This window comes from Hemiscyllium ocellatum, chromosome 24 (genome assembly GCF_020745735.1).
Source record: "Hemiscyllium ocellatum isolate sHemOce1 chromosome 24, sHemOce1.pat.X.cur, whole genome shotgun sequence".
Classification (NCBI taxonomy): domain Eukaryota; kingdom Metazoa; phylum Chordata; class Chondrichthyes; order Orectolobiformes; family Hemiscylliidae; genus Hemiscyllium; species Hemiscyllium ocellatum.
In genome coordinates, this window is record NC_083424.1 from 54679053 (window position 1) to 54705575 (window position 26523).

General features: G+C 41.6%; 1 protein-coding gene across 3 annotated transcripts in view; it reads left to right on the top strand.

Moving 5' to 3' along the window:
- Positions 1-26523, top strand: part of cabin1 (calcineurin binding protein 1) — a 519061-nt gene that overhangs the window by 20804 nt on the left and 471734 nt on the right. For all 3 annotated transcript variants that reach the window (XM_060843824.1, XM_060843825.1, XM_060843826.1), the window contains 5 exons: positions 4517-4803; positions 8994-9162; positions 10384-10520; positions 15548-15765; positions 24986-25064. In XM_060843824.1, the coding sequence (XP_060699807.1) occupies positions 4517-4803; positions 8994-9162; positions 10384-10520; positions 15548-15765; positions 24986-25064 (890 nt within the window). The remainder of the gene's footprint in view (positions 1-4516; positions 4804-8993; positions 9163-10383; positions 10521-15547; positions 15766-24985; positions 25065-26523) is intronic.

Genomic DNA, 26523 nt, shown 5'->3' on the forward strand with positions numbered 1-26523 from the left:
ACCCATAAAGGAAAGCATACCAAACGCTTTCTTCACTATTCTATCTACCTGCGACTCCACTTTCAAGGAGCTGTGAACCTGCACTCCCGAGGTCTCTTTGTTCAGCAACACTCCCTAGAACCTTACCATTAAGTGTATAAGTCCTGCTAAGATTTGCTTTCCCAAAATGCAGCACCTCACATTTATCAGAATTAAACTACATCTGCCACTCCTCAGTCCATTAGCCCATCTGGTCCAGATCCTGTTGTAATCTGAGGTAACCTTCTTCGCTGTCCACTACACCTCCAATTTTGGTGTCATCTGCAAACTCACTAACTATACCTGTTATGCTTGCATCCAAATCATTTATGTAAATGACAAAAAATGGAGGATCTAGCTCCGATCCTTGTGGCACTCCACTGGTTACAGGCATCCAGTCTGAAAAACAACCCTCCACCACCACCCTCTGTCTTCTACCTTTGAGCTAGTTCTGTATCCAAATGGCTAGTTCTTCCTATATTCCGTGAGATCTAAACTTGCTAATCTGTCTCCCATGGGGAACGTTGTCGAACGCCTTACTGAATTCCATGTAGATCACATCTACCGCTCTGCCCTCATCAATCCTCCTTGTTACATTTTCAAAAACTCAATCAAGTTTGTGAGACATGATTTCCCATGCACAAAGCCATGTTGACTATCCCGAATCAGTCCTTGCCTTTCCAAATATATGTACATCCTGTCCCTCAGGATTCCCTCCAACAACTTGCCCACCACCGAGGTCAGGCTCACTGGCCTATAATTCCCTGGCTTGTCCTTACCACCCTTCTTAAACAGTGGCACCACGTTACCCAACCTCCATCTTCTGGCACCTCACCTGTGACTATTGATGACACGAATATATCAGTAAGAGCTCCAGCAATCACTTCTCTAGCATCCCACAGAGTTCTCGGGTACACCTGATCAGGTCCTGGGGATTTATCCACCTTTATGCATTTCAAGACATCCAGCACTTCCTCCTCTGTAAAATGGACATTTTGCAAGATGTCACCATCTATTTCCCTACAGTCTATATCTTCCATATCCTTTTCCACAGTAAATACTGATGCAAAATACTCATTTAGTATCTCCCCCATTTTCTGTGGCTCCACACAAAGGCCACCTTGCTGATCTTTGAGGGGCCCTATTCTCTCCCTAGTTACCCTTTTGTCCTTAATGCATTTGTAAAAACCCTTTGGATTCTCCTTAATTCTATTTGCCAAAGCTATCTCATGTCCCCTTTTTGCCCTCCTGACTTCCCCCTTAAGTATACTCCTGCTGTCTTTATACTCTTCTATGGATTCACTCAATCTATCCTGTCTATACCTGACATATGCTCCCTTCTTTTTCTTAATCAAACCCTCAATTTCTTTAGTCGTTCAGTATTCCCTTTACCTACCAGCATTTCCTTTCACCCGAACAGGAATATACTTTTCTGGATTCTCGTTATGTCATTTCTGAAGGCTTCCCATTTTCCAGCGGTCACTTTACCTGCGAACATCTGCCCCCAGTCAGCTTTTGAAAGTTCTTGCCTAATACCATCAAAATTAGTCTTTTCTCCAATTTAGAATTTCAACTTTTAGATCTGGTCTATCCTTTTCTATCACTATTTTAAAACGAATAGAATTATGGTCGCTGGCCCCAAAGTACTCCCCCATTGACACCTCAGTCACTTGCCCTGCCTTATTTCCCAAAAGTAGGTCAAGTTTTGCACCTTCTCTAGTAGGTGCATTCACAGACTGAATCAGAAAATTTTCTTGTACGCACAACAAATTCCTCTCCATCTAAACCCTAAACCCTTGGAAAGTTAAAATCCCCTACCATAACCAGTCTATTATTCTTACAGATAGCTGAGATCTCCTGACAGGTTTCTTTCTCAATTTCCCTCTGACTATTAGGAATTCTATAATACGATCCCAATAAGGTGATCATCCATTTCTTATTTCTCAGTTCCACCCAAATAACTTCCCTGGATGTATTTCCAGGAATATCCTCTCTCCGTACAGCTGTAATGCTATCCCTTATCAAGAACGCCACTCCCCCTCCTGTCTCGCCTCCCTTTCTATCCTTCCTGTAGCATTTGTATCCTGGAACACTAAGCTGCCAGTCCTGTCCATCCCTGAGCCATATTACTGTAATTGCTATGATATCCCAGTCCCGTGTTCCTAACCATGCCCTGAATTCATCTGCTTTCCCTGTTAGGCCCCTTGCATTGACGTAAATGCAATTTAATTTATTAGTCCTATCTTGTCCCTGCCTGACCTGAGTGTTTGATTCGCTGCTGTTCTCAACTGTACCAGTCTCAGATTGACCTCTTTCCTCACTATCTGTCTGGGTCCCACCCACACACACATACATCTCCCCTCCACCTTAGTAGTTTATATCCTCCCGAGCAGCTCTAGCAAATTTCCCTCCCAGTATATTAGTCCCCTTCCAACTTAGGTCCAATCCGTCCTTATTGTACAGGTCAGCTCTACCCCAAAAGAGATTCCAATGTCTAAAAATGTGAATCCTTTTTCCATACACCAGCTCCTTAGCCATGCATTCACCTGCTCTATCCTCCTATTCCTGCTCTCACTATCTCGTAGCACCGGGAGTAATCCAGGTATTACTACTCTTGAGGACCTACTTTTTAAATTCCTGCCTAACTCTCTCTAATCTTTCTTCAGAATTTCAACCATTTCCCTTCCTGTGTCGTTGGTTCCAATGTGGACAATGACCTCTTGCTGGCCCCTCTCCCCTGTGAGAACATTCTGCACCCTCTCTGAGACATCCTTGATCCTGGCACCAGGGAAGCAACACACCATTCTGTTTTTTCACTGCTGGCCACAGAAACGTCTGTCTGTACCTCGGACTACAGAATCCCCTATCACAATTGATCTCTTGGAAGCTGACGAATCCCTCATTGCATTCGAGCCAGTCTCAATACCAGAAACTTGGCTGTTCATGCTACGTTCCCCTGAGAATCCATCACCCCTTACGTTTTCCAAAACAGCATGCCTGTTTGAAATGGGTATATCCACAAAAGACTCCTGCACTAGGTGCCTACCTCTCTTACCCTTCCTGGAGTTAACCCATCTATGTGACTGTATCTGAGACTTTCCCCCCTTCCTGTAACTGCCATTCATCACATACTGTTGTGAGTCTATCAATGCCTGTGTTTTTGTCTGACAGAAAGATGCCTTCAGTTCTGTTTTAATTAGTTCGGAAATTGCATTTCTGCACAGGTGATTTGAATGTATCTTGAATCGTTCCATTTACTTTGGTGTTAGCAATCATACAGTACGGAAACAGACCCTTCGGTTTAACTAGTTCATGCTTATTGCTTTCTTATTGTAACTCTATTTGAACCCTTGTTGCTTACGTTGTTTTGACTTCTACTTTTATCTTCCATCTGTGTGGGCGGCTAGCACTGCTGCCTCACTGTGCCAGGGACCCAGGTTTGAATCCAGTCTCTGGTGACTGTATGTCTGGAGTTTGCACATTCTCCCTGTGTCTGCGTGGGTTTTTTCTGTCTGCTCAGGTTTCTTCCCACAGTCCAGAGATGTGCAGATCAGGTGAATTGGCCATGCCAAATTGCCCATAGTGTTGGGTGCATTAGTTGGAGGGAAATGAATCTGGATGGGTTACTCTTCAGAGGAATGGTGTGGACTTGTTGGGCGGAAGGGCCTGTTTCCACACTGTCGGGAATCTAATCTAATTCTTTCTTCTTAACATCTGGGTCACTGTTTTCTCCTTCTCTACCAGTTTAAAGTTTTATCATTCCTCTCACTTGTATTTTCGCCTCCACATTCTAACATAGAATCATAGAATCCCTACAGTGTGGAAACAGACTGTTATGCTACATTTATCCCTGACTAATGCACCTAAGCTACAATACTATGGGCAACTTAGCATGGCCAAATTCATCTAACCCGCACACCTTTGGATTGTGGGAGGAAACCGGAACACCCAGAGGAAATCCATGCAGAGATGGGGAGAATGTGCAAACTCCATACAGACAGTCACCCGAGGCTGGAGTCGAACCTGGGTCCTAGGAGCTGTGACGTAGCAGTGCTGGCCACTGCGCCACTCCCTTTCTGATTCTAATCAGGTGTAATTTTGTACTGATAGGTAATACTGTTTATATGCACAATTGGTTCAGCATCTCAAGGTTCCAGTATGTATCGGTGAATTGCACATAAAAATATCTTCTGTGGAAGAAGCAAATGCAAGCAGAATCTTAATAATTACCTTTTACAAATGAATTCCAGAGTGAGGAACTAAAGAGTTATTTCAGGTGGGGTGAATTGTTGTTTTCCATCCTTTTTTTCTCTACATGCTGTCATCCACTCAGAATTGCACCTCAATTGAGTCATCAAGAAGACTAAGTCTCTGAGCTATGATTTATCCCTCTGTCAGAACTTGTAGGAGCATCTGTGAACTGTATTATTGAAAGACCAATGCTTCATTTCCTTCAGGTAACACAGTCATTTAATATGTTGTTGTTTTCTTTTTATAGGTGGCGGTGCCTGGGTGAGAGTTTACTGGCTACATACATGCATTTGACGTCTTCTGAACCACCTCACCCCAGCCTTGGCAGAATGTTAGATCTTTGCATGTACAGAGACCCTTCACAACATCTGTTGATGTCACCAACTAGCACACCTGTTAGTGTAATCCAGCCCAATCCTGCAACGTCCAGTCCTGCACCTGTAGTGACTGCACCAACAATGCCAGCACCAGCTATGGTTACACCAGCAGCTCCAACTCCAGTTCCAAGTGTGTCAGAAACTGTAGCAGCACAAGGTTAGGATGAGTATAATTATATCTGTGATGTTAACGATGGAGAAAGCAGCAGGTTTTGAAGTTAATGTGGGAACTTAGGTAAGTGTAGTCATGTTTCATTGAGCGGATTTGCCCTATCATATTAGTTACAATGGTTCCAATGACCTTTGGTGAGTAATGGGACAATCTTCTGTGTTAATATCCTCCCTATCTATGCAGAGAAACACTTGGCAGCTGAAGTGCGATCTCAAAGTGAATGGGTGTTTGTGAAGGGCAGGATTAATGCACGAGGGAACTCTCCCTGAGCTAGACTTATAGATAGTTTTGAAATCTTATTACACACCCCAAGGGCAGGTGGGAGTTGACCCCAAGCCTCCTGGCCAAAAGGTGGGAACACTACAACCGTGCACCCCTTGAGCCAGATTGGTGCAGGATTGAGCAATCCTGCAACTACTTAATCTTTGTTCTCACACATGAATATCTATATCTGAGTATGTTACTCAACCTTCTTTTGTTTCTGACTTGTATATTTTGAAAAATCTTGGGATCATTTTCCATGTTAAAGGAACTACTGAAAGGTAAACTGTTTGTTGAGGCAAGTCCTGGGACCAAATTACAAGGTAACTTGCTTCTCTATGTATTTGAGAGATCAACTGATTTTGTGCTGTCACTATTGGATGACTGAAACAGGACTTTTAGGTGAAACCTGATTGCAGGAGTTGACAACTCCACGTCTTGCTGAGCTTAATATCTCCTCATGAACAAATACAATAACAACTCCATTAATAAACTGAATTTGTGTGGTGCCTTCCACCTGTTTAACCAGTCACAAGGCACTTCAAAGGAGCAAAGTCTGACAAAATCCAAAGTGTTTTTACAAATATATTAAGGACAAAAGGGTAACTAGTGACAGAATAGAACCTTTCAAATTAAGGACAAAAGGGTAACTAGGGAGAGAGTAGGGCCTATCAAAGATCAGCAAGGTGGCCTTTGTGTGGAGCCACAGAAAATGGGGGATATACTAAATGAATATTTTGCATCAGTATTTACTGTGGAAAAGGATATGTAAGATATAGACTGTAGAGAAATAGATGGTGACATCTTGCAAAATGTCCAGATTACAGAGGAGGAAGTGCTGGATGTCTTGAAATGCATAAAGGTGGATAAATCCCCAGGACCTGATCAGGTGTACCCGAGAACTCTGTGGGAAGTTAGAGAAGTGATTGCTGGGCCTCTTGCTGAGATATTTGTATCATTGATCATCACAGGTGAGGTGCCGGAAAGACTGGAGGTTGGCTAACATGGTGCCACTGTTTAAGAAAGGTGGTAAAGACAAACCAGGGAACTATAGATCGGTTAGCCTGATCTCAGTGGTGGGCAAGTTGTTGGAGGGAGTCCTGAGGGACAGGATGTACTTATATTTGGAAAGGCAACGACTGATTAGGGATAGTCAACATGGCTTTGTGCGTGGGAAGTCATGTCTCACAAACTTGACTGAGTTTTTTGAAAAAGTAATGATGAGGGCAGAGCAATAGATGTGATCTATATGGACTTCAGTAAGGCGTTTGACAAGGTTCCCCATAGGAGACTGATTAGCAAGGTTAGATCTCATGGAATACAGGGAGAACTAGCCATTTGGATACAGAACTGGCTCAAAGGTAGAAGACAGAGGTTGGTGGTGGAGGGTTGTTTTTCAGACTGGAGGCCTGTGACCAGTGGAGTGCCACAAAGATCGGTGCTGGGTCCTCTACTTTTTGTCATTTACATAAATGATTTGGATGCGAGCATAAGAAGTACAGTTAGTAAGTTTGCAGATGACATCAAAATTGGAGGTATAGCAGACAGTGAAGAAGAAGGTTACCTAGGATTACAACAGGATCTTGACCAGATGGGCCAATGGGCTGAGAAGTGGCAGACGGAATTTAATTCAGATAAATGTGAGGTGCTGCATTTTGGGAAAGCAAATCTTAGCAGGACTTAATGGCAAGTTCCTAGGGAGTGTTGCTGAACAAAGAGACCTTGAAGTGCAGGTTCATAGCTCCTTGAAAGTGGAGTTGCAGGTGGATAGGATAGTGAAGAAGTCATTTGGTATGCTTTCCTTTATTGGTCAGAGTATTGAGTACAGGAATTGGGAGGTCATGTTGCGGCTGTACAGGACATTGGTTAGACCGCTGTTGGAATATTGCGTGCAATTCTGGTCTCCTTCCTATCAGAAAGATGTTGTGAAACTTGAAAGGGTTCAGAAAAGATTTACAAGGATGTTGTCAGGGTTGGAGGATTTCAGCGATAGAGAGAGGCTGAACAGGCTGGGGCTGTTTTCCCTGGAGTGTCGGAGGCTGATGGGTGACCTTATAGAGGTTTACAAAATTATGAGGGGCATGGATAGGATAAATAGACAAAGTCTTTTCCCTGGGGTCAGGCAGTCCAGGGCATAGGTTTAAGGTGAGAGGGGAAAGATATAAAAGAGACCTAAGGGCAACTTTTTCATGCAGGGGGTGGTATGTGTATGGAATGAGCTGCCAGAGGATGTGGTGGAGGCTGGTACAATTGCAACATTTAAGAGACTTTTGGATGGGTATATGAATGGGAAAGGTTTGGAGGGATATGGGCTGGGTGCTGGCAGGTGGGACTAGATTGTGTTGGGATATCTGTCGGTATGGACGGGTTGGACCGAAGAGTCTGTTTCCATTCTATACATCTCTATGAATCTATGATTCTAAGTAATTGACACTAAATCACAGGCATTGGACATTTGGCCTTTTGGAGCCTGCTCTATTGTTCAGTATATGATTATGGCTGATCTTCTATCTGAATGCCATGATCTCTCTTTCTCTGCCTAACCGTTGAAGTCTCCAATATTTAAAAAAAATTATCAATTTTTTTATTGAATGGTCTCCACAGCCATTAGGGTAGTGACCACTCTCTACGTGAAGAAAGGTTCCTTTCCTTAGTCCCGACTTTCCTACTCTCTATCCTGAGACTGTGACCTCTGTAGAGATTGTAAAAAGGTCAACAAGATGGACATCATAGAATGAGTTCCCTGATTGGAGTGTCAGAAATTCTGAAGCTGTTTGATCTGGTTCTGAGGAGGTTGGACCTGAGCCATGTGTAATTGCAATTGCAGTTAGATTAGGATTCCCAGAGGTATGCTGCAATTAATACCCGTAAGGGCTTGTACCAATACATGAGGCAGCCATTTGGGTATTGTCAGCCTCTGAATTTTTCAGATGATGGAAAACATTTTGCAAAGTCCACCCCAGATCGCCATTTATCTAGATGGCTCGCAAATCACATGGAATACCAATAAGGATCACTTAGAGCCATAATCCTTGGGTGTTTCTCCCAAGTGGGCGTCAGCCTAAGAAGGGAAAAAATGAGTGTTCCAGGCACTCAAGATGACCTCCATAGGCTGCAGGGATATACTCGTGAGATAAAGTGAAGTCACAAACAATTGTAAAGTATAAACATTCTGCAAAATGTGATCTTTGCTTATTGTGGGATTACTTAAGTAGCATGATGAGCTGAATGGCCTTTACTGTGCAATAGTACTTTGACTGCAAAATTTGACTGAACTCCGGTTATCCTGTGAAGATGTTAGTGAACCATCATCACCTTGAATCTTCTTGTTTGTACATATAAAAAGTGGATTTCTTCAGGGTGCAGTTTGGAGTCAACCACTGAAATAAAATAAAGAACTATGTGGTGGGCGGGGTGGAGATCTGAAACTGAAGTAGAAATTGCAGGAGAGACTCTACAGGTCTGGCAGCATCTGTGGGAAGAAAGCAGAGTTAACATTTCGAATCCCAAACCACCTAGTTGTGACGAAGGGTCACTGGTCTTGAAACGTGAACTCAACTTTCTCTTCTAAGATACTGTGAGACCTGTTGAGTTTCTGCAGCAATTTCTGTTTTTGTTTCAGATTAGCAGCATCCACAGTTCTTTGTTTTATTTCAAAAAGCAGTGGTAGCTTTGAACAGGCATTCTCTGCATTATTAACCTTGACTTTTTGAATATAATAATACCCCTATAAGAAGATACAAATCTAGCAAAGGGAAATTTTCTGATGAATTTTTCCTCAGAACCAGGTATGTAAAATGTGACAATTGAGCCAAAGTAAGGCTTAGGATAGCTGTATTGAAGTGCCAGTAATGTTGTCTTTGTAGATCATTCACTAAAGTGTTTGTGTTTTGTTGAATTAACCATGTTTAAAGCAGAAACATCTATCATTGACAAGGCGAAGAAGGGTTCCAAAAGGAAGCGGATAGCTGATGAGGCTGGGGAACCAGCAAAAAGGCGGTCTGCTCGAGTGCGAAACACCAAGTGCAAGAAGGAAGAGAAGATTGATTTTCAGGAACTGTTGATCAAATTTCTGCCCTCAAGGTAGCTTTCAAATATACTCAGCCTAAGCAATTACTGGCAATTGGTGTAGTAAGAGAGCCGAAACTGTCCTTAAGCAAAGAGAAAGGATCAGCCCACGTAACAAGTTCCTAATCTTGTTCTTTTTTTTTCTTGACTGTGAGAAAGAAATGCTCTGTTTATGCTTGAGAACTTGGTAGTGATGACTGTGAGAATGGCACTTGGTGAAATTTAAGGTTGGAGTGATCACAGTTGTGTGTGCTTAACTTGGATCTCCAAGCATGCCCCCTTTTTCCCCTTGGGAAGATGTAACTTGAGGTATATCAGAATTGTGTTCCCTGTTCTTGGCTTACTGTTACTAATTGGTTTGATAGCACTCCTGTTTCCCTGACCAACCCCGTCACTAAATAAAACCAGCTTTGTGTAGAAGAGCCAGATGATAGAATGATCAAGATGATAGAAATGCAGAAAAACACAGTACACAGAAACTATCATTCAGTTTAATTGCCCTCGTGCTGTCCTAGCTGGTATGACTGATGTGGTTCTCTGAGACACTTACACAATTTAAGCTACTTACCCCTGTAACCTCCCCTGTCTATTGTACCTTATCAGTGAATTGATACTCTCTTGCTTCCCAACTTAAGCTACCTCTTTCAGGATTTGGAGATGCCAGTGTTGGACTGGGGTGTACAAAGTTAAAAATGACACAACACCAGGTTATAGTCCAACAGGTTTAATTGGAAGCACACTAGCTTTCAGAGCGACGCTCCTTCACCTGATGAAGGAGCGTCGCTCCGAAAGCTACTGTGCTTCCAATTAAACCTGTTGGACTATAACCTGATGTTGTGTCATTTTTAACTTTGTACCTCTTTCATCTTATGGCCATGTCTAATTGTTGTTATCTCCTGTCATCGCAAATCAAATGATGTGACTGATCCTCTATATCCCTGGACTGTTTTACTTTGAATATCTCAGTTACCTCAACATCAACTAAGTTACAGCAGATTTGTAGTCCTTGGAGGTATATTTTAGTTTCCTATCTCCTAATTGAAAAATACAACTGCAATGTTTCCTGAATGCATCACACACAAAACAGTACATGCCAAGTCATTATGCAATCGAAACCCATTTGAACGCCCAATGTTCTGGTTAATTAATGTAGGCTGTGGTCAATATTTTGAGGTCTAACCTGCGCACAATGGTGGAAAGCAGGCATTTCATGTTAACTTTCTGTTCTCTCACTAGGTTGAAAAGGGTAGATCTAGAGGATGAAGATGATGCATTTGGCACCTTTGAAGTTCAGACTGAGTTGAAAAAGGAAAGTCAACAACTAATGGGCCCTTATCGGATGCAATTTGATCCTTCAACTTTCATGGAACTAGGTAGGCTTTCAGACCCAGATTCCTTTACATCTGTTCTGGATGCACTTTTCTGCATCACTGTGACCTGGAAGTCGTTTTATCAGAATCTTTGCTCACTAATCCCAGGACATCTGAATGGTGGATCAATGATAGTTTTGTTCAGTTGTTTGGGCTGGTGTTGTGACTTTGGGTTAGGTGGGCTTGATAGTGTGATATGTACGCCTTTATTTTGTGTTTGCAGGTATTTTGTGTTATTTTAAGCTGTATTTTATCTTGCTGCAGGGGGTCATGTCAAGTACATTTACAGACCTTGTTTAAATTATTTTCTGTAGTGTCTTACATACATTGTATCCAAATGTTAAACTCCTGTACTGGTAGAAATATTCCTTCTCTAGCTGGACATGCCCAGGATTCATATTAATCATGTAACTTTTAAAGCAACTTTTGTTGATTTGTATATTGTCAGATTTCTCATATAGCAAGGAATGATTTCGTATTTTGTTCCTTTATACTGGTGACCTGGGAGTTTTGTTTTCAAACAAGCCATCAAATTAACATTGAAGTTTGGTGACTGTCTGGATTCACCGACCATGACCAGTTATGAGAGTCCATTGCATTGAACCTAAGTTTCTTAGGCCAAAGTCCTACCATTGACTTCATGGATAATTGTGCCCCAACTGTCTTTCCAAAATGTGTCTGGGCGGCCTGCTGCCCTCCTGCCGTGCAGATTCAGATAATCTCTGCTTTACTGAGGACCAGGGTACAGTGTCCAATAACCATGTGCACTATCATGGGCAGCCATTGTTAGACAGCACTATTCTCAGTGAACTCGAAATCTTAAGCAGCTACCCTGCACCTTCCATTTCAAGAAATGCAGGTTACCTTGATGTACTGCAAGGAGGTTCAGATTTGGGTGGAAGGATGAACGTTTATTGACTTGAAGTGTTAACTCTGTTTCCTTCGAAAGATGCTTCCTGATTTCTCTTATTCCAGCTGAGCTTTATGTTCTTATCAATGATTGGGGGCTACCTGATGATGCAAGTAGGCAATTAACTCAGTTGTTGCATAAAATCCTAAAAAGGATCTATTGTGGTGCTGTGTAATATCCCCATCTCTGGACTAGGAACCTAGGTTCAAGTCCCACCTGCTCAGAGGTGTGACATAGTTTCTAATCAATCTGTTCAGATGTTATCTCCTAAAACCCCAAGAGATAGGAGTAGGTCCTTCAACTTCTTAAGCCTGCTGTATCATTCAGTATGATCCAGTTGTGGCCTTATACCTTCATAACTTTTGACTCCCTTTACAGCCAAAAACTGTCTAATCCAGCCTTGAATATGTTTAATGACTTCCTGAATTCCTAGGACCAATGACCCTCTGAAAGAAGAAATTCCCCTTAATCTCCGTATAAATGGTACCCACCTTATTTATAAGCAGCATCCACCAGGAAATATCCTTTTACCATCTAGTGTTGAGCCAACTCAGAATCTTGTGTGTTTCACTATAGGAACACAGGAACAGGAGTTGGCCATTCAGTCCGTTGAACCAATTCTACCATTTAGATCATCGTTGCTCTGTGAGCTAACTCAATTTACTTGTCTTTGGTCCACATACCTTAATGTCTTTGTTTAACAAAAGAAAATCTAGCTCAGATTTAATATTAATAACTGACCCAGCATCAACTGCCACTTGTAGAGAGCATTCCAAACCTCTTCCATTCTTTGTGTGTAGAAGTAGTTCCTAACATCTCTCCTGACGTTCTAGCTCTAACGCTCAGACTGTGACCCCTAGTTCTAGACTCTCCAAACACTGGAAATAGTTTATGTCTGTCTGCCCTGTCTTTTCTGTTTACATCCTGAAGACCTTGATCAGATCATCTGTCAACCCTCTAAATTCTCGAGAAAACAGGCCTAATTTGTATAATCTCTCCTCATAATATAACCCCTGAAGTCAAGATATTATTCTTGTAAACCTACATTGTACTCCCTCCAAGGCCAATATAAATTTGTTAAAGTGTGGTGTCCAGATCTGCTCACAGTGGGGTCTAACGAAGTTTTTGTCTAATCCAAGCAATCCTTATTGTCCAGTATTCTTGATATAAAGACCAGCATTCCATTAGCTGCCTTGATTATTTTCTGCACCTGTTTATGACATGACCAAGATCTGTGTAACTGAATCCCAAATCTCTTTGGACATCCACTGTACCTAACTTCATAGAATCCCGAAAGTGCCCTAATCTATCCTTTACAGTCCAAATGGATAAGCTCATGCTTGCTGACATTGAATTCCATTTGCCACAATTTTGCCCATTCACTCAGTCATTGAGTCCATCAATAATTTGTTCTCCATTCTATGGGCTTCTGCCTTAGTTAACAGTTTCTTATGTAGGACTTTATCAAATGCTTTCTGGAAGTCCATACAAACCATGACTGAAAGATTGTAGTTAGGGTGTTTACAATGTCTTCAACACCCTCAGATGGAAACTGCATGTCCTGGAGATTTGTCACTCTTTAGTTCAATTAACTTCCTCATTATCGATGTTTTACTTACTTTAATTTATATTTGCTCCTTGTCCCTATTCCAATATTTTTCTACTGTAAATACTGAGGCAAAATAATTATTCAACATGTCTGCCATTTCCCCATAGTTACTGACCACATCCCTACTTTCAGTCTTTCGAGAGCCAACGTTGCTCCTGACCACCGCTTTCTCTTTATATAACTATAAAGTTTCTTCTTGATTTTGATCAGCTCCCATTCTTCAAAATTGAGTTTAAAATTAACCTACTCAACCTTTTCTCATAAGACAGCAATCTCATTCTCAGGAATCAACTGAATGAATTTTCTCTGAACTGCTTTTGATGTAAGAATATTATTCCTTCAGTAAGCAGACCTGTGTGGTCCTCCAGTTACAGCTCATTAGAAACTCTGTACAAATTTGGCAGGACTTTCCTATTTTTATACTCCACTCCCTTGAAATAACATTCTTACCATTTGCCTTCCCAATTATTTGCTATACTGGTTGTTTATTTTGTGGCCATGTGCAAGGGCACTCTGAACCCTCCATATACTATGTTCTACAATCTCTCTTTAAATAATAATATGCTTTTCTTTTCTATCTGCTATGTTTCATGTTTCATGTAATCTTATCCTGAAAAAGCTATCACAGAATACTTCTCTTTAGTTTGGATGAACACTGTTCACTGTTCCTTTCTACTTTTAATCCCTTAGCCAATTTTGTAAATAAAAAAATGTAATCAACCTGTTTGGATATGTTCTAACACTGTGCCACAAGCTTTAGCCAATTTATACATCTGTTAACGCACTATCTCGTTTAATTCCATGAACTTAAATTTTGCCAATAAATCAATAGTATAATCATACTTTCCTTATCACTTCTCTCCAATCAAATGCCAGGCTATGATGGTCTCCAATAAGAGTCAATCTAATGACTGCTCCTTGACATTCAGTGGTGTTACCATCACTGAATCCCTCACTGTCAACATCCTGGGGGTTATCGTTGACCAAAAACTGAATTGGACTTGTCACATAAACAGGGTGGCTACAAAAGCAGGTCAGAGGCTAGGAACACTGTGGTGACTAACTCTCTCCTCTTGATTCCCCAAGCCCTGTCCCCCATCTACAAGGCACAAGTCAGGAGTGTGATGGATTACTCTCCACTTGCCTGGATAAGTGCAGTTCCAACAACACTCAAGAAGCTTGATACCTTCCAGGACAAAGCAGCCCCCTTGATTGCCACCATATCCACAAACATCCATTCCCTCCACCACCAATGCTCAGTAGTAGTAGTGTGTACTATCTACAAAAGCACTGCAGAAATTCTCCAAGGCTCCTTAAACAGCACCTTCCAAACCCACATCCGCTTCCATCTTGAAGGACAAGGGCAGCAGATACATGAGAGCACTGCCACCTGTAAGTTCCCTTCCAGGCTACTCACCTATCCTGACTTGGAAATGTATTGTTGTTCCTTCACTGTCTCCGGGTCAAATTCCTGGAATTCCCTCCCTCATGACATTGTGGATCAACCATGTGGACTGCAGTGGGTCAAGAAGGCAATGCATCATCATTTTCTCAAGGGCTACTAGGGATGGGCAATAAATGCTGGCCAGCCAGTGACACCCACATCCCACAAGTGAACAAAAAATATCACTTCAAATAATTCAATCAAGTTAGTCAACTGTAATTGGTCTGTAATAAAGCTATGTTGATTTTCATTTATTAATCCATTATTTCCCAAATGTCTACTAATTTTGTTCTGCATTGTTTGCTAAGAGTTCTACCACTACCGATATTGGGTTATGAGATCTTTAGTTGCAGGATGCACCCCTCTCCCTTTCTGAAATGGCTCTGCTAATTGTTTGAACCTTCCAATCTCCTGTCTCCACATCTGTATCCGAGGACAACTGGAAGTTTGTGCCCAGACCTTTTGTCATTTTCACCTTTTCCTCAGTAAACTATTATAGCATCTGGGCTGGATGACTTTTCTATGTTGCACACTGACATAAATCTCTTCGATCCAATGTCATTAATACCTCCGTCTTTTATTACTGCATTCTCTTTGGTGAAAATACATGCAAAAGACTCCGTCAGCCATGCCCTCTGTCTCAATAAGAAAATCTCCTTTACAACTCCTAATTGACTCCAATGTTCCTTTGATAAATTTTTTACACATATTTTTATAAGCCTTTTGTGTTCTTTTTTATACTAGTTACTCATTTTGCTCTGCGGTGATTGAAAAATGGTCAGCAGTGGAAGAATAGTCTTTAACAGTTCTTTGAGAGAAGTTCAATCTCTGCAATGAGATCTCCTTTGATGCCTATCTCTCATTTTTCACTGGTAGTTTGGAGCCTTTACCTTTTGAGATCTGCAAAACAGTGGTGTGTGTGTGTGTGTGTGTGTGTGTGTGTGTGTGTGTGTGTGTGTGTGTGTGTGTGATGTAATTTGAAATGGAATTGACCACATTTAATGCTGGCTAGTGTATTAATCATTCCTCATCCATTGTAACATTAAATTTTAATTTTATGTACACAGAAAAACAAGATGTTCACATGTTTTTACTGAACAATCTGAAGAACGGTGGAATACTAGACTTGATGTTGAAATATTTAAAAGCGCTTGGTCAGAAATTCTTGGCAAAGTGGCCCCCTGGACTGGCAGAGGTAGTTCTCTCAATCTATAACAGCTGGAGAAAACACTGCAGTAGTCTACCTAATCCTATCCTCAGAGAATGCAGCAACCAGCACATCAAGGTACTGCCATAAAGTTAAATTGTCTTGGCCTTGTTTCAGTTGTCTTTTGATTTTTGTAAAACAATGCTCCCTCAATTTTCTCACTGCATTTTCTGAATACATTGACTTTTTCTGGGTATGAATTTATCGATGTTGGCACCTTTTTGTTAGAAAGCTTTGTTATGATGTGTAATTGGATTGTTTCATGGCCAGACCAATCTTCAAGACGTGGATTATTCAAAATAGGGAACTATGTTTTGGGATGTTGCCATGTGGCATGCTTCTTCCTGAAAAATGAATCCTGTGAGTACATGAACTATGTCGAGGTCAAATTAGAATTGTAATTAGCTTTATTGTCACATACTTCAATAACTACACTGAAAAGTGTACAAGTTGCTGTTTACGGTGCTATCTTAGGTACAAAGGTCCTGAGGTACAGCTTCTTCAGTTACAGTTCTTGGGAAAAAGAGAAGTAAAGAAAGTCAAATTTAAAAATAAATTCTCAGATGGAGGAAAAAAAAGTTCAGAGCAACGGTTTTCCAACTCAGTCCATGTGGGACCCAGCCTCCAATCTGCTTTGGCGAAAAAATCCAAACTGTTTCTACTTAGCATGCGCTTGACATTGAGGTCAAACTTACCCTCCTACAGACTAACTCCCTCAAAAGTGGCTGTACAGTCCCTCATGTCTGTGCAGAATAATAAAAATCCTTTATGGTTCCACTTGTGGTAGTTTTGGTGAGTAGAGTTGGGGGAATAGTCTATGACCTGGCAATGCTGATCAGCCGACGTACTGCCATAAAGAGTTAGGTAGCAAGATGATGGCAGAGAGTGAATTTCAATCACTTGACTATTACTTTTATGGTTGACCTCCTATAATTTTACTAAAACATTATTTACAGAAATAAAAATCCTGTGAGACCCTTCCTAGCAGTGCTCTGGAACTGTGTAAAGTTCACCAAATAAACTGAAGTGGTTCAAGAAGGCAGCTCACCATCACTTTCTCAAGGGTAACCAGGGATGGAACAATAAATGTTCACTCAGGCAGTGGAGCACACAGCCTATGAATGAATGCAGAAAAACCTTAACGCATATACTTATGTAAATGTTAATGTTGATTAGTGCTTGGGAAAAAAAAGTTTAAATTGGTGTAACATAGTAGTCCTGTATCAACTTTACAGGAAAGGAATTCATCTCCCACATCTAAAATGATTGGAAATCGTAAAGAAACTTTTAAAAATTTAGGAGCTGTGGGGAAAGGAATACATTTACTCTACTGCAAAAATCTTTACTTTGTAATGGTGTTAAGTTATAAAAGTTTACTTTTTCACTGTTTGTATTACAGATACATTATTAGGTATTTAGAGATTCATGCATTAAAAATGTTACCTCGTACTTCTAGATTTGAATTGTTGTAAAATAACACTTGAAATCCTTGTCTGGCCCATCTTGCATAATTTATATATTTTGGGGAGCACTAGATCTTAAGGGTTGATTAAATTACTGGTTTCAGGTGAAACTTTAAGGTTTGGTATAGTCTGGGATACTTTGCATTTGGGAGTTAGCCTTCTTGGTGGGGACAATGTGAAACAACTGAAGCAGAGTTCTGAATGCAGCAGGAAGCATTTATTTTTATGGTTTATTTTGATTTTATTTTTAGCCACTGTATAAGTCTGTCAGATTTTAAAATCACTCCTCTGGGTAGGTGCTTACTCATCCTTGGGGTTTTCTTACTCAGCAAACACTGTCTCTGTTGAAGAGAGTCTCAAGAGACAGACCTTGAGATTAACCAGTTTATTACATGATGCATCATGTGGGGAGTCCACGTCCTAAGTATGGCTTGGCAGAACTCTGGAGTACGGCAGGAAGTTACAAGATTACGTAGGAAACAAGACCAGGCTGAAACACAGGCTGACCATTAATTACAAAGTATCAGGATGGTCTGAGGAAGTACCGAATCAGGGGTCACCTCGCAGGGTCAGAGAGAGCTACATGTTCTACAAATAAACAGGATTGAAAGTTATCACCTCACATGTTGTTTACAGAGATCTGTGATAAATGCAGGACAGATGTCCTTAATTAGGGGAACAACACACATTAGCAATATATCGTAGAGAGAGAGAGAGAAGCTAATTGACAAGAGGAGACACCTTGTAGCAATTAGCTACACATACTAGTAATGCATCACAGTAAGAGAGGAACTAATCTATGTGCGAGACAGCCTCCCACAGCTACATGCCAAATGCTATTGATCTGCTGGATGAGGGGCACTTCTGCAAAATGGTTCCTTAACCAGGAGGGAGGCCATGGCCAAGAAAATGGCTTGCACAGTCTCGTACTAGTTAAGATTTTATAGGTGCCACTTATCCTCCAGTACCATAAGATCATAAGACGTAGGAGTAGAAGTAAGGCCATTCGGCCCATCGAGTCCACTCCGCCATTTAATTATGGCTGATGGGTGTTTCAACTCCACTTACCCGCATTCTCCCCGTAGCCCTTAATTCCTTGTGACATCAACAATTTATCAGTCTCTGCCTTGAAGACATTTAGCGTCCCAGCCTCCACTGCACTCCGCGGCAATGAATTCCACAGGCCCACCACCCTCTGGCTGAAGAAATGTCTCCGCATTTCTGTTCTAAATTGACGCCCTCTAATTTTAAGGCTGTGTCCACGGGTCCTAGTCTCCCCGCCTAACGGAAACAATTTCTTAGCATCCACCCTTTCCAAGCCATGTATTATCTTGTAAGTTTCTATCAGATCTCCCTTTAACCTTTTAAACTCCAATGAATACAATCCCAGGATCCTCAGCCATTCCTCGTATGTTAGATCTACCATTCAGGGATCATCCGTGTGAATCTCCGCTGGACACATTCCAGTGCCAGTATGTCCTTCCTGAGGTGTGGGGCCCAAAACTGGACACAGTACTCCAAATGGGGCCTAACCAGAGCTTTATAAAGTCTCAGTAGCACATCGCTACTTTTATATCCTCTTGAGATAAATGACAACATTGCATTCGCTTTCTTAATCACGGATTCAACCTGCATGTTTACCTTTAGAGAATCCTCGACTAGCACTCCCAGGTCACTTTGTACTTTGGCTTTATGAATTTTCTCACCATTTAGAAAGTAGTCCATGTTTGTATTCTTTTTTCCAAAGTGCAAGACCTTGCATTTGCTCACATTGGACTTCATCAGCCATTTCCTGGACCACTCTCCCAAACTGTCTAGATCCTTCTGCAGCCTCCCCACTTCCTCAGTACTACCTGCCTGTCCACCTATCTTCGTATCATCGGCAAACTTCACTAGAATGCCCCCAGTCCCTTCATCCAAGTCATTAATATGGAACGTGAACACTGCGGCCCCAACACTGAACCCTGTGGGACACCACTTGTCACCGGCTGCCATTCCGTAAAAGAAGCTCATCCCAACTCTCTGCCTTCTGTCAAACAGCCAATCCTCAATGCATGCCAGTAGCTCACCTTGAAACCATGGGCCCTCACCTTGCTCAGCAGCTTCCTGTGTGGCACCTTATCAAAGACCTTTTGGAAGTCTAGATAGACCACATCCACTGGGTTTCCCTAGTCTAACCTACTTGTCACCTCTTCAAAGAATCCTAACAGGTTTTTCAGGCATGACCTACCCTTACTAAATCCATGTTGACTTGTTCTAATCTGACCCTGCTCTTCCAAGAATTTAGAAACTCATCCTTAACGATGGATTCTAGAATTTTACCAACAACCGAGGTTAGGCTAATTGGCCTATAATTTTTCATCTTTTGTTTTGATCCTTTCTTGAACAATGGGGTTACAACAGCGGTCTTCCAATCATCCGGGACTTTCCCATGACTCCAGTGACTTTTGAAAGATCTCAACCAACGCCTCCGCTATTTCCTCAGCCACCTCCCTCAGAACTCTAGGATGTAGCCCATCGGGGCCAGAAGATTTGTCAATTTTAAGACCTTTTAGCTTTTCTAGCACTATCTCTTTTGTAATGGCAACCATACTCAACCAGCCCCCTGACTCCCTTTAATTGTTGGGATATTACTCATGTCTTCCACTGTGAAGACTGATGCAAAGTACTTATTAAGTTCTCCAGCTATTTCCTCATCTTTCATCACTAGCCTTCCAGCATCAGTTTGAAGTGTCCCAATGTCTACTTTTGCCTGTCGTTTGTTTCTTATGTATTGAAGGAAACTTTTACTATCATTTCTAATATTACTGGCTAGCTTACCTTCATATTTGATCCTCTCCTTCCTTATTTCTGTCTTTGTTATCCTCTATTTGTTTTTGTAGCCTAAGTTTGTGAGAAGATTTGTAGCTCGGGTGCTCGTTGTTGTGGTTCTGTTCACCGAGCTGGGAGTTTTTGTTGCAAACGTTTCGTCCCCTTTCTAGGTGACATCTTCAGTGCTTGGGAGCCTCCTGTGAAGCGCTTCTGTGCTGATTCCTCCGGCATTTATACTGGTTTGAATCTGCCGCTTCCGGTTGTCAGTTGCTGTCCGCTGCAGTGGCCAGAATATAAGGTCTAGGTCGATGTGTCTGTTGATAGAATTTGTGGATGAGTGCCATGCCTCCAACAATTCCCTGGCTGTTCTCTGTTTGGCCTGCCCTATAATAGAGGTGTTGTCCCAATCGAATTCGTGTTGTTTGTCATCTGAGTGTATGGCTCCTAGGGATAGCTGGTCGTGTCGTTTCGTGGCTAGTTGGTGTTCATGGATGCGGGTTGTTAGCTGTCTTCCTGTTTGCCACCCTCAGACAACAACTCACCAGGACAAAGGACCCGATACCCAGCATGAGCAAAACCAACGTAGTGTACAAAATCCCATGCAAAGACTGCACAAAACACTACATAAGACAAACAGGAAGACAGCTAACAACCCGCATCCATGAACACCAACTAGCCATGAAACGACACGACCAGCTATCCCTAGTAGCCATGCACTCAACACGATGACAAACAACACGAATTCGATTGGGACAACACCTCTATTATAGGGCAGGCCAAACAGAGAACAGCCAGGGAATTCTTGGAGGCATGGCACTCATCCACAAATTCTATCAACAGACACATTGACCTAGACCCTATATACTGGCCACTGCAGCGGACAGCAACTGATAACCGGAAGCGGCAAATTCAAACCACTATAAATGCCGGAGGAATCAGCACAGAAGCGCTTCACAGGAGGCTTTTTGCAGCCTTCCCAATCTTCTGATTTCCCAGTGCTCTTGGCCACTTTATAGAATCTCTCTTTTTCTTTAATACATTTCCTGACTTCCTTTGTCAGCCATGGCTGTCTAATCCCTCCCTGGATAATCTTTCTTTTCTTGAGGATGAACCTCTGTACTGTCCTCAATTATACCCACAAACTCCTGCCATTTTTGCTCTACTATCTTCCCTGTTAGGCTCTACTTCCAGTCGATTTTCGTCAGTTCCTCTCTCATGCCCTCATAATTACCTTTGTTTAACTGTAACACCATTACATCCGATTTTGCCTTCTCTCAAACTGCAGACTGAACTTTACCATATTATGATCGCTGCTTCCTAAGTGTTCCCTTACTTTAAGGTCTTTTATAAAGTCTGGTTCATTACATAGAACTAGGTCCAAAATAGCCTGCTCCCTTGTGAACTCCATGACAAGCTGTTCCAAAAAGCCATCCTGTAAGCATTCCAAGAATTCCCTTTCTTTGGATCCACTGGCAACTTTATTTACCCAGTCCACCTGCGTGTTGAAGTCCCCTATGATCACCGTGACCTTGCCTTTCTGACATGCCTTCTCTATTTCCCGGTACATGTTGTGCCCCTGGTCCTGACCACTGTTAGGAGGTCTGTGCATAACTCCCATTATGATTTTTTTTGCCTTTGTCGTTCCACAATTCCACCCACACAGACTCCACATCATCTGACCCTATGTCATTCAGTGCCATAGATTTAATTTTGTTCTTAACTAACAAGGCCACCCCGCCCCCTCTGCCCACCTCCCTTTCTTTTCGATTAGTTGTAAATCCTTGGATGTTTAACTGCCAGTCCTGAACCCCCTGCAACAATATCTCTGTGATGCCTACCACATCATAATCATTCACAACGATCTGTGTCATTAGTTCATCTACTTTGTTACGACTGCTACGAGCATTCAGGTAAAGTGCCTTAATGCTAACATTCTAGTTCTGGACTCCCCGATCCAGGGAAAAGACTTTGTTTATTTATCCTATCCATGCCCCTCATAATTTTGGAAACCTCTGTAAGGTCACCCCTCAGCCTCCGACACTACAGGGAAAACAGCCCCAGCCTGTTCAGCCTCTCCCTGTAGCTCAGATCCTCCAACCCTGGCAACATCCTTGTAAATCTTTTTTGAACCCTTTCAAGTTTCACATCTTTCCATTTTACTTGTGTCCGTTTGTCCTAGATTCCCCAGCCGGAAACTTTGTAGTATCTACTCCATCGAGTCTATTTCAGAATCCTGTATGTTTCAACAAAATCATCTTTTATTCTTATAAACTGCAGAGAATATTGACACAATTTTACTCATCCTCTCGTCATTGACAACCTCAACCCACAAACTGATTTACTGCTATACCACTTCCAAGATAAATCTAACACTGTTAAAACAAGTATGGTCTCACTACAGCCCCATACAATTGCTGCAAGATTTCCTTTTACATATACTCCATTACACTTGAAACAAAAGCCAACATACCATTTGCAATTGGGACAACTTCACACTATATGCCATTACAAAAAACATTAAACAATTTGTGCAGGTTGCTTGTCCCTTCAAGATTTGTCCTTGCCAATTAAAATGTTAAATTATAAAGTTATAAAATTCTTTTATGTACTGAATTGCTGCAAAAAAAATGAATCAAAAGAAAAACGCTGATCTCCACAATTGTTTTTAAAAATTGTAATTGTATTAATGTACACAATCTATGGAATCTAACATTGTTCAGATCTTTAAGCTGCATCTGCAATACATTTTGTGTATTACATAATAGTATGTGTAGCAGATGAAGGAATGGAGAAGAGAATTAATTGAGGAGCGACAAAGAATCAGGGTGCTGCTACATAGACACATTTCTATTTTCTAGAACAGTTAAAATTCATATGATGTATGTTCAGTCGCCATGTTGTTAAGGAGGGAGTTCAAGTATTTTGACTTTGTGACACTGAAGAAACAGCAGTATATTTCCAAGTCAGCGTGGGAGATTCTTGGAGAGGAACTTGCAAGTGGTGGTATTTTTATATCACTGTTGCCCTTTTCTATATAGATGGTTCAGTTCATGAGCTTGGAAGGGAACCTTTACAAATGTCTGCACTGCACTTTATAGAAGATTCACACTCCTGCTACTGAGAGTCAGTGGTGAAGTGAGTGAGTCTTAGTGGATGACAATCACCCAGGCAAGTGAAAGTATTCCATTATAATCCCAATTTGTGTCTTGTTAGATGGTGGTAAGTTTACTGTTGCAGGATTCCTAGCCTCTGACATGCTCTAGTAGCCATTGTATTAATCTGGCTAGACCAGCTCATATCTGGTCAATGGCAACACCCAAAATACAGATTGTGGAGATGTTGGGCCGAAGGGCCTGTTTCCATACTGAAGGCAATCTAATCTAATCATTTAGTTGTGGTTGCCATCAAGATCCCATAAACTACTTACATTCAATGTCCAAGCTGATTACTGAAGAATGAGCGAGGTCCACGTTGGAACTAACAACGTAGGCAAAGCTAGGGTGGAGGACATGTTTGGGGATTATCAAGCACTAGGAAGGAAATTGAAGTACAGATCCTCAAGGGTCATAATCTCCGGATTACTGCCCGAGCCACGTTCTAATTGGCATAGGAATAAGAAAATTAGGGAAGTAAACACGTGGCTAAGGGATTGGTGTGGGAAAGAGGGATTCCATTTCATGGGGCATTGGCATCAGTTTTGGAATGGGGGGGGGGTTGGAAAATCAGTACCGTTGGGATGGTCTCCACCTGAACCAATCTGATACTAATGTTCTAGCAAAGAGGATAAATAGGGTGGTCAGTAGGACTTTAAACTTCTGAGTTGGGGGGGGGGGGAAGGGAAAGTGAAAGCGACAGGGAGTATGGAGTTAAATGGAAAGATAAGCAGGAAGATAGCATGTATGCAGGTGGATTTAACCTTGAGGCAGATTAGGAATGCAACAAAAAGGAAGGATAACTTCGGACATCTTATGACTTCCAATAAGAGTTTGGAGGGATATGGGCCAGGTGCTGACAGGTGGGACTAGATTGTGTTGGGATATCTGGTCGGCGTGGACAGGTTGGATTGAAGGGTCTGTTTCCATGCTGTACATCTCTATGACTCTAAGTCCCACCGACCCTCTGAAGAGTAACCCACCCAGACCCATTCCCCTAAACACTATGGACAATTTTTAGCATGGCCAATTTACCTGACCTGCACATCTTTGGATTGTAGGAGGAAACTGGAGCACCTGGAGGAAACTCACGCAGACACTGGGAGAATGTGCAAACTCCACACAGACAGTCACCTGAAGTGGGAATCGAACCCAGGTCCCTGGCGCTGTGAGGCAGCAGTGCTAACCACTGTGCCACCCTTGTCCTTGATTTGTCCTTGATTTATCCTTGATTATCATGCAATTCAACAACCACCTTAAAACCTTTATGTAGGAATATCTCTATATGATATCAACTAAGATCCTAAGCTCTAGATTTATGACACCTGCTAAAAAGGAGTAGTTGGAATAATAACATTTGGAAAAGTACTTTGTGTGATGAAACATATTTCTGAGCTTAGTTAGCTTCAATCACATTGAATGCACAATTGAAATTGTCTTTTTATTTAAACACTTGTAAAAATAACTATGGGGCATCGTGGTGGCTCAGAGGTTCGATTCCCACCTCGGGCGACTGTCTGCGTGAAGTTTGCACATTCTCCTCGTGTCTGCGTGGGTTTCCTTCGGGTGCTCCGATTTCCTCCCACAATTCAAAGATGTGCAGGTCAGGTGAATTGGCCAAGCTAAATCCCCCATAGTATTAGCTGCATTAGTCAGGGGTAAATATAGGGTAGGGGAATGGGTCTGGGTGGGTTGCTGTTCGGAGGGTCGCCGTGGACTTGTGAGGCGTAATGGCCTGTTTCCATACTGTAGGGAATCTAATCTGTTCTAACTATCATGCTTAGTCAGTGCTCAGTTTGAATATTATAGAATATTAATACCCACTGTATTTCTGAATGCTCAGAATACTTCATTATGCTCTGTTGTTTTCAGGACATGATGGTGATGTGCTTAGTGTGTATGGAACTACAGCTTGATCAGTGGCTTCTGACAAAGTCCAAAAGTACCACAGGTAAGAAGCACTTACTTCAAATGTGCAATTTTCTTTTTGAAGACAAACAATTAGTTGTTTATAGTTAACTATTGAATTTTCTTTGTCTTAATGCCACTTCAAATTATCTTGGTGCCTCCATTCATCGCAATTAATAAAACTACTGTCCAAAATGACCACCTTTTTAACAGATGTGAACCTCTTCAGCACTTAAGTGAAAACTTGACCAATTTTCGTGACTTTGCCTTCTGAATCGCAAAACAGTCATTTAGCCAGAACTGATGACTAACCAATTAAAGGTTAAAGTTTGTGGGATATTGCTGTATGAAAATTGGTTATCATGATTGTCTACATTTGTGACTGCACTTCAGGGGTCAATCCTTGGGATATTCAAAATACATGCCAGGTGCTATAATGATGCTGCACCTTCAGAAGGAGTTCAAGGCAACAGGTTTTTTGGCACTATCAAGGGAACTGCTAGTGAACTTTCTAATTAGCAGAGATGTCCGCTTTGCTGTGCTTCCTTTAATTGAGAAGCTGCAGGTTTCTTATGCTTTCTCCGTCCTTATCCCCAAACAAAAAGGAGAATTCTGAAGAAAGATATCACGTGTACTACTCCAGCATAGCTTGGAAACTGGCTGGCTGCATCCTTTTTAAGGGGCGTCAACAGATTTGAATCTCCCCTTACGTAATTCAGTGTTAGTCCCTTTGAACATTAAAATGGTAATAATTTTAAGGATCATTCCATTGCATTTTTTAAGAAAAAGGCTGCCAGTGTTTCCAATCTGTAATAAAAACATTGCACCATTTAAAAAAGAAACGGGTCAATCTGTATGTATAAACTGAAAGTACTTTGTTTTTGAACTCTCTGGTCTGAACCTTTGTTCAGAATTGAACATGAAAAATTAAGGCAATATTTTAAAGGAATTAAAAGATGTTTAGCAGAAAATTGTGTATATTAAATAGAATGTGAAGGGATCTTGTAAAGGTGTTCAGGGGTACATGCCAGGATCAACATTATTCCCATAGGTTAGGGAGTCTAGAACCAGGGCAGCCAGTCCAGAAATTAAAGCCACATCTTAATACGTAAAGTTAGGAAACGCTTCTACCCGCACAGGATATTTGAAGAGCAAAACTGTCTGCTGCAATTTGCAATTGATGGTACATTGGTTTATTTCAAATTTGCAATTGCAGTGCAAAACCATGAGGCCAGAGATGGATGCTAGTGTTTAAACTTCAAGATTTTTAAAAAAATCTACCTTTTTCCTGGCTGATTTGGAGCCGGAATCAGTTGTAAAAGATAGGTGCAGTTTAATTGGCCAATCACAAAACGTGAGGATTTAGAGAGACCTTGTGACAGTTAACACGTAATTGGAGCTCTATTGCGGTTGTTGCCTGGGAGCTTGTGATCTCAGAATCCTATCTCATGACCCCTCTTGGATTCTCGACCCACACTTTGGGAAACCCTGTAAAATTACCT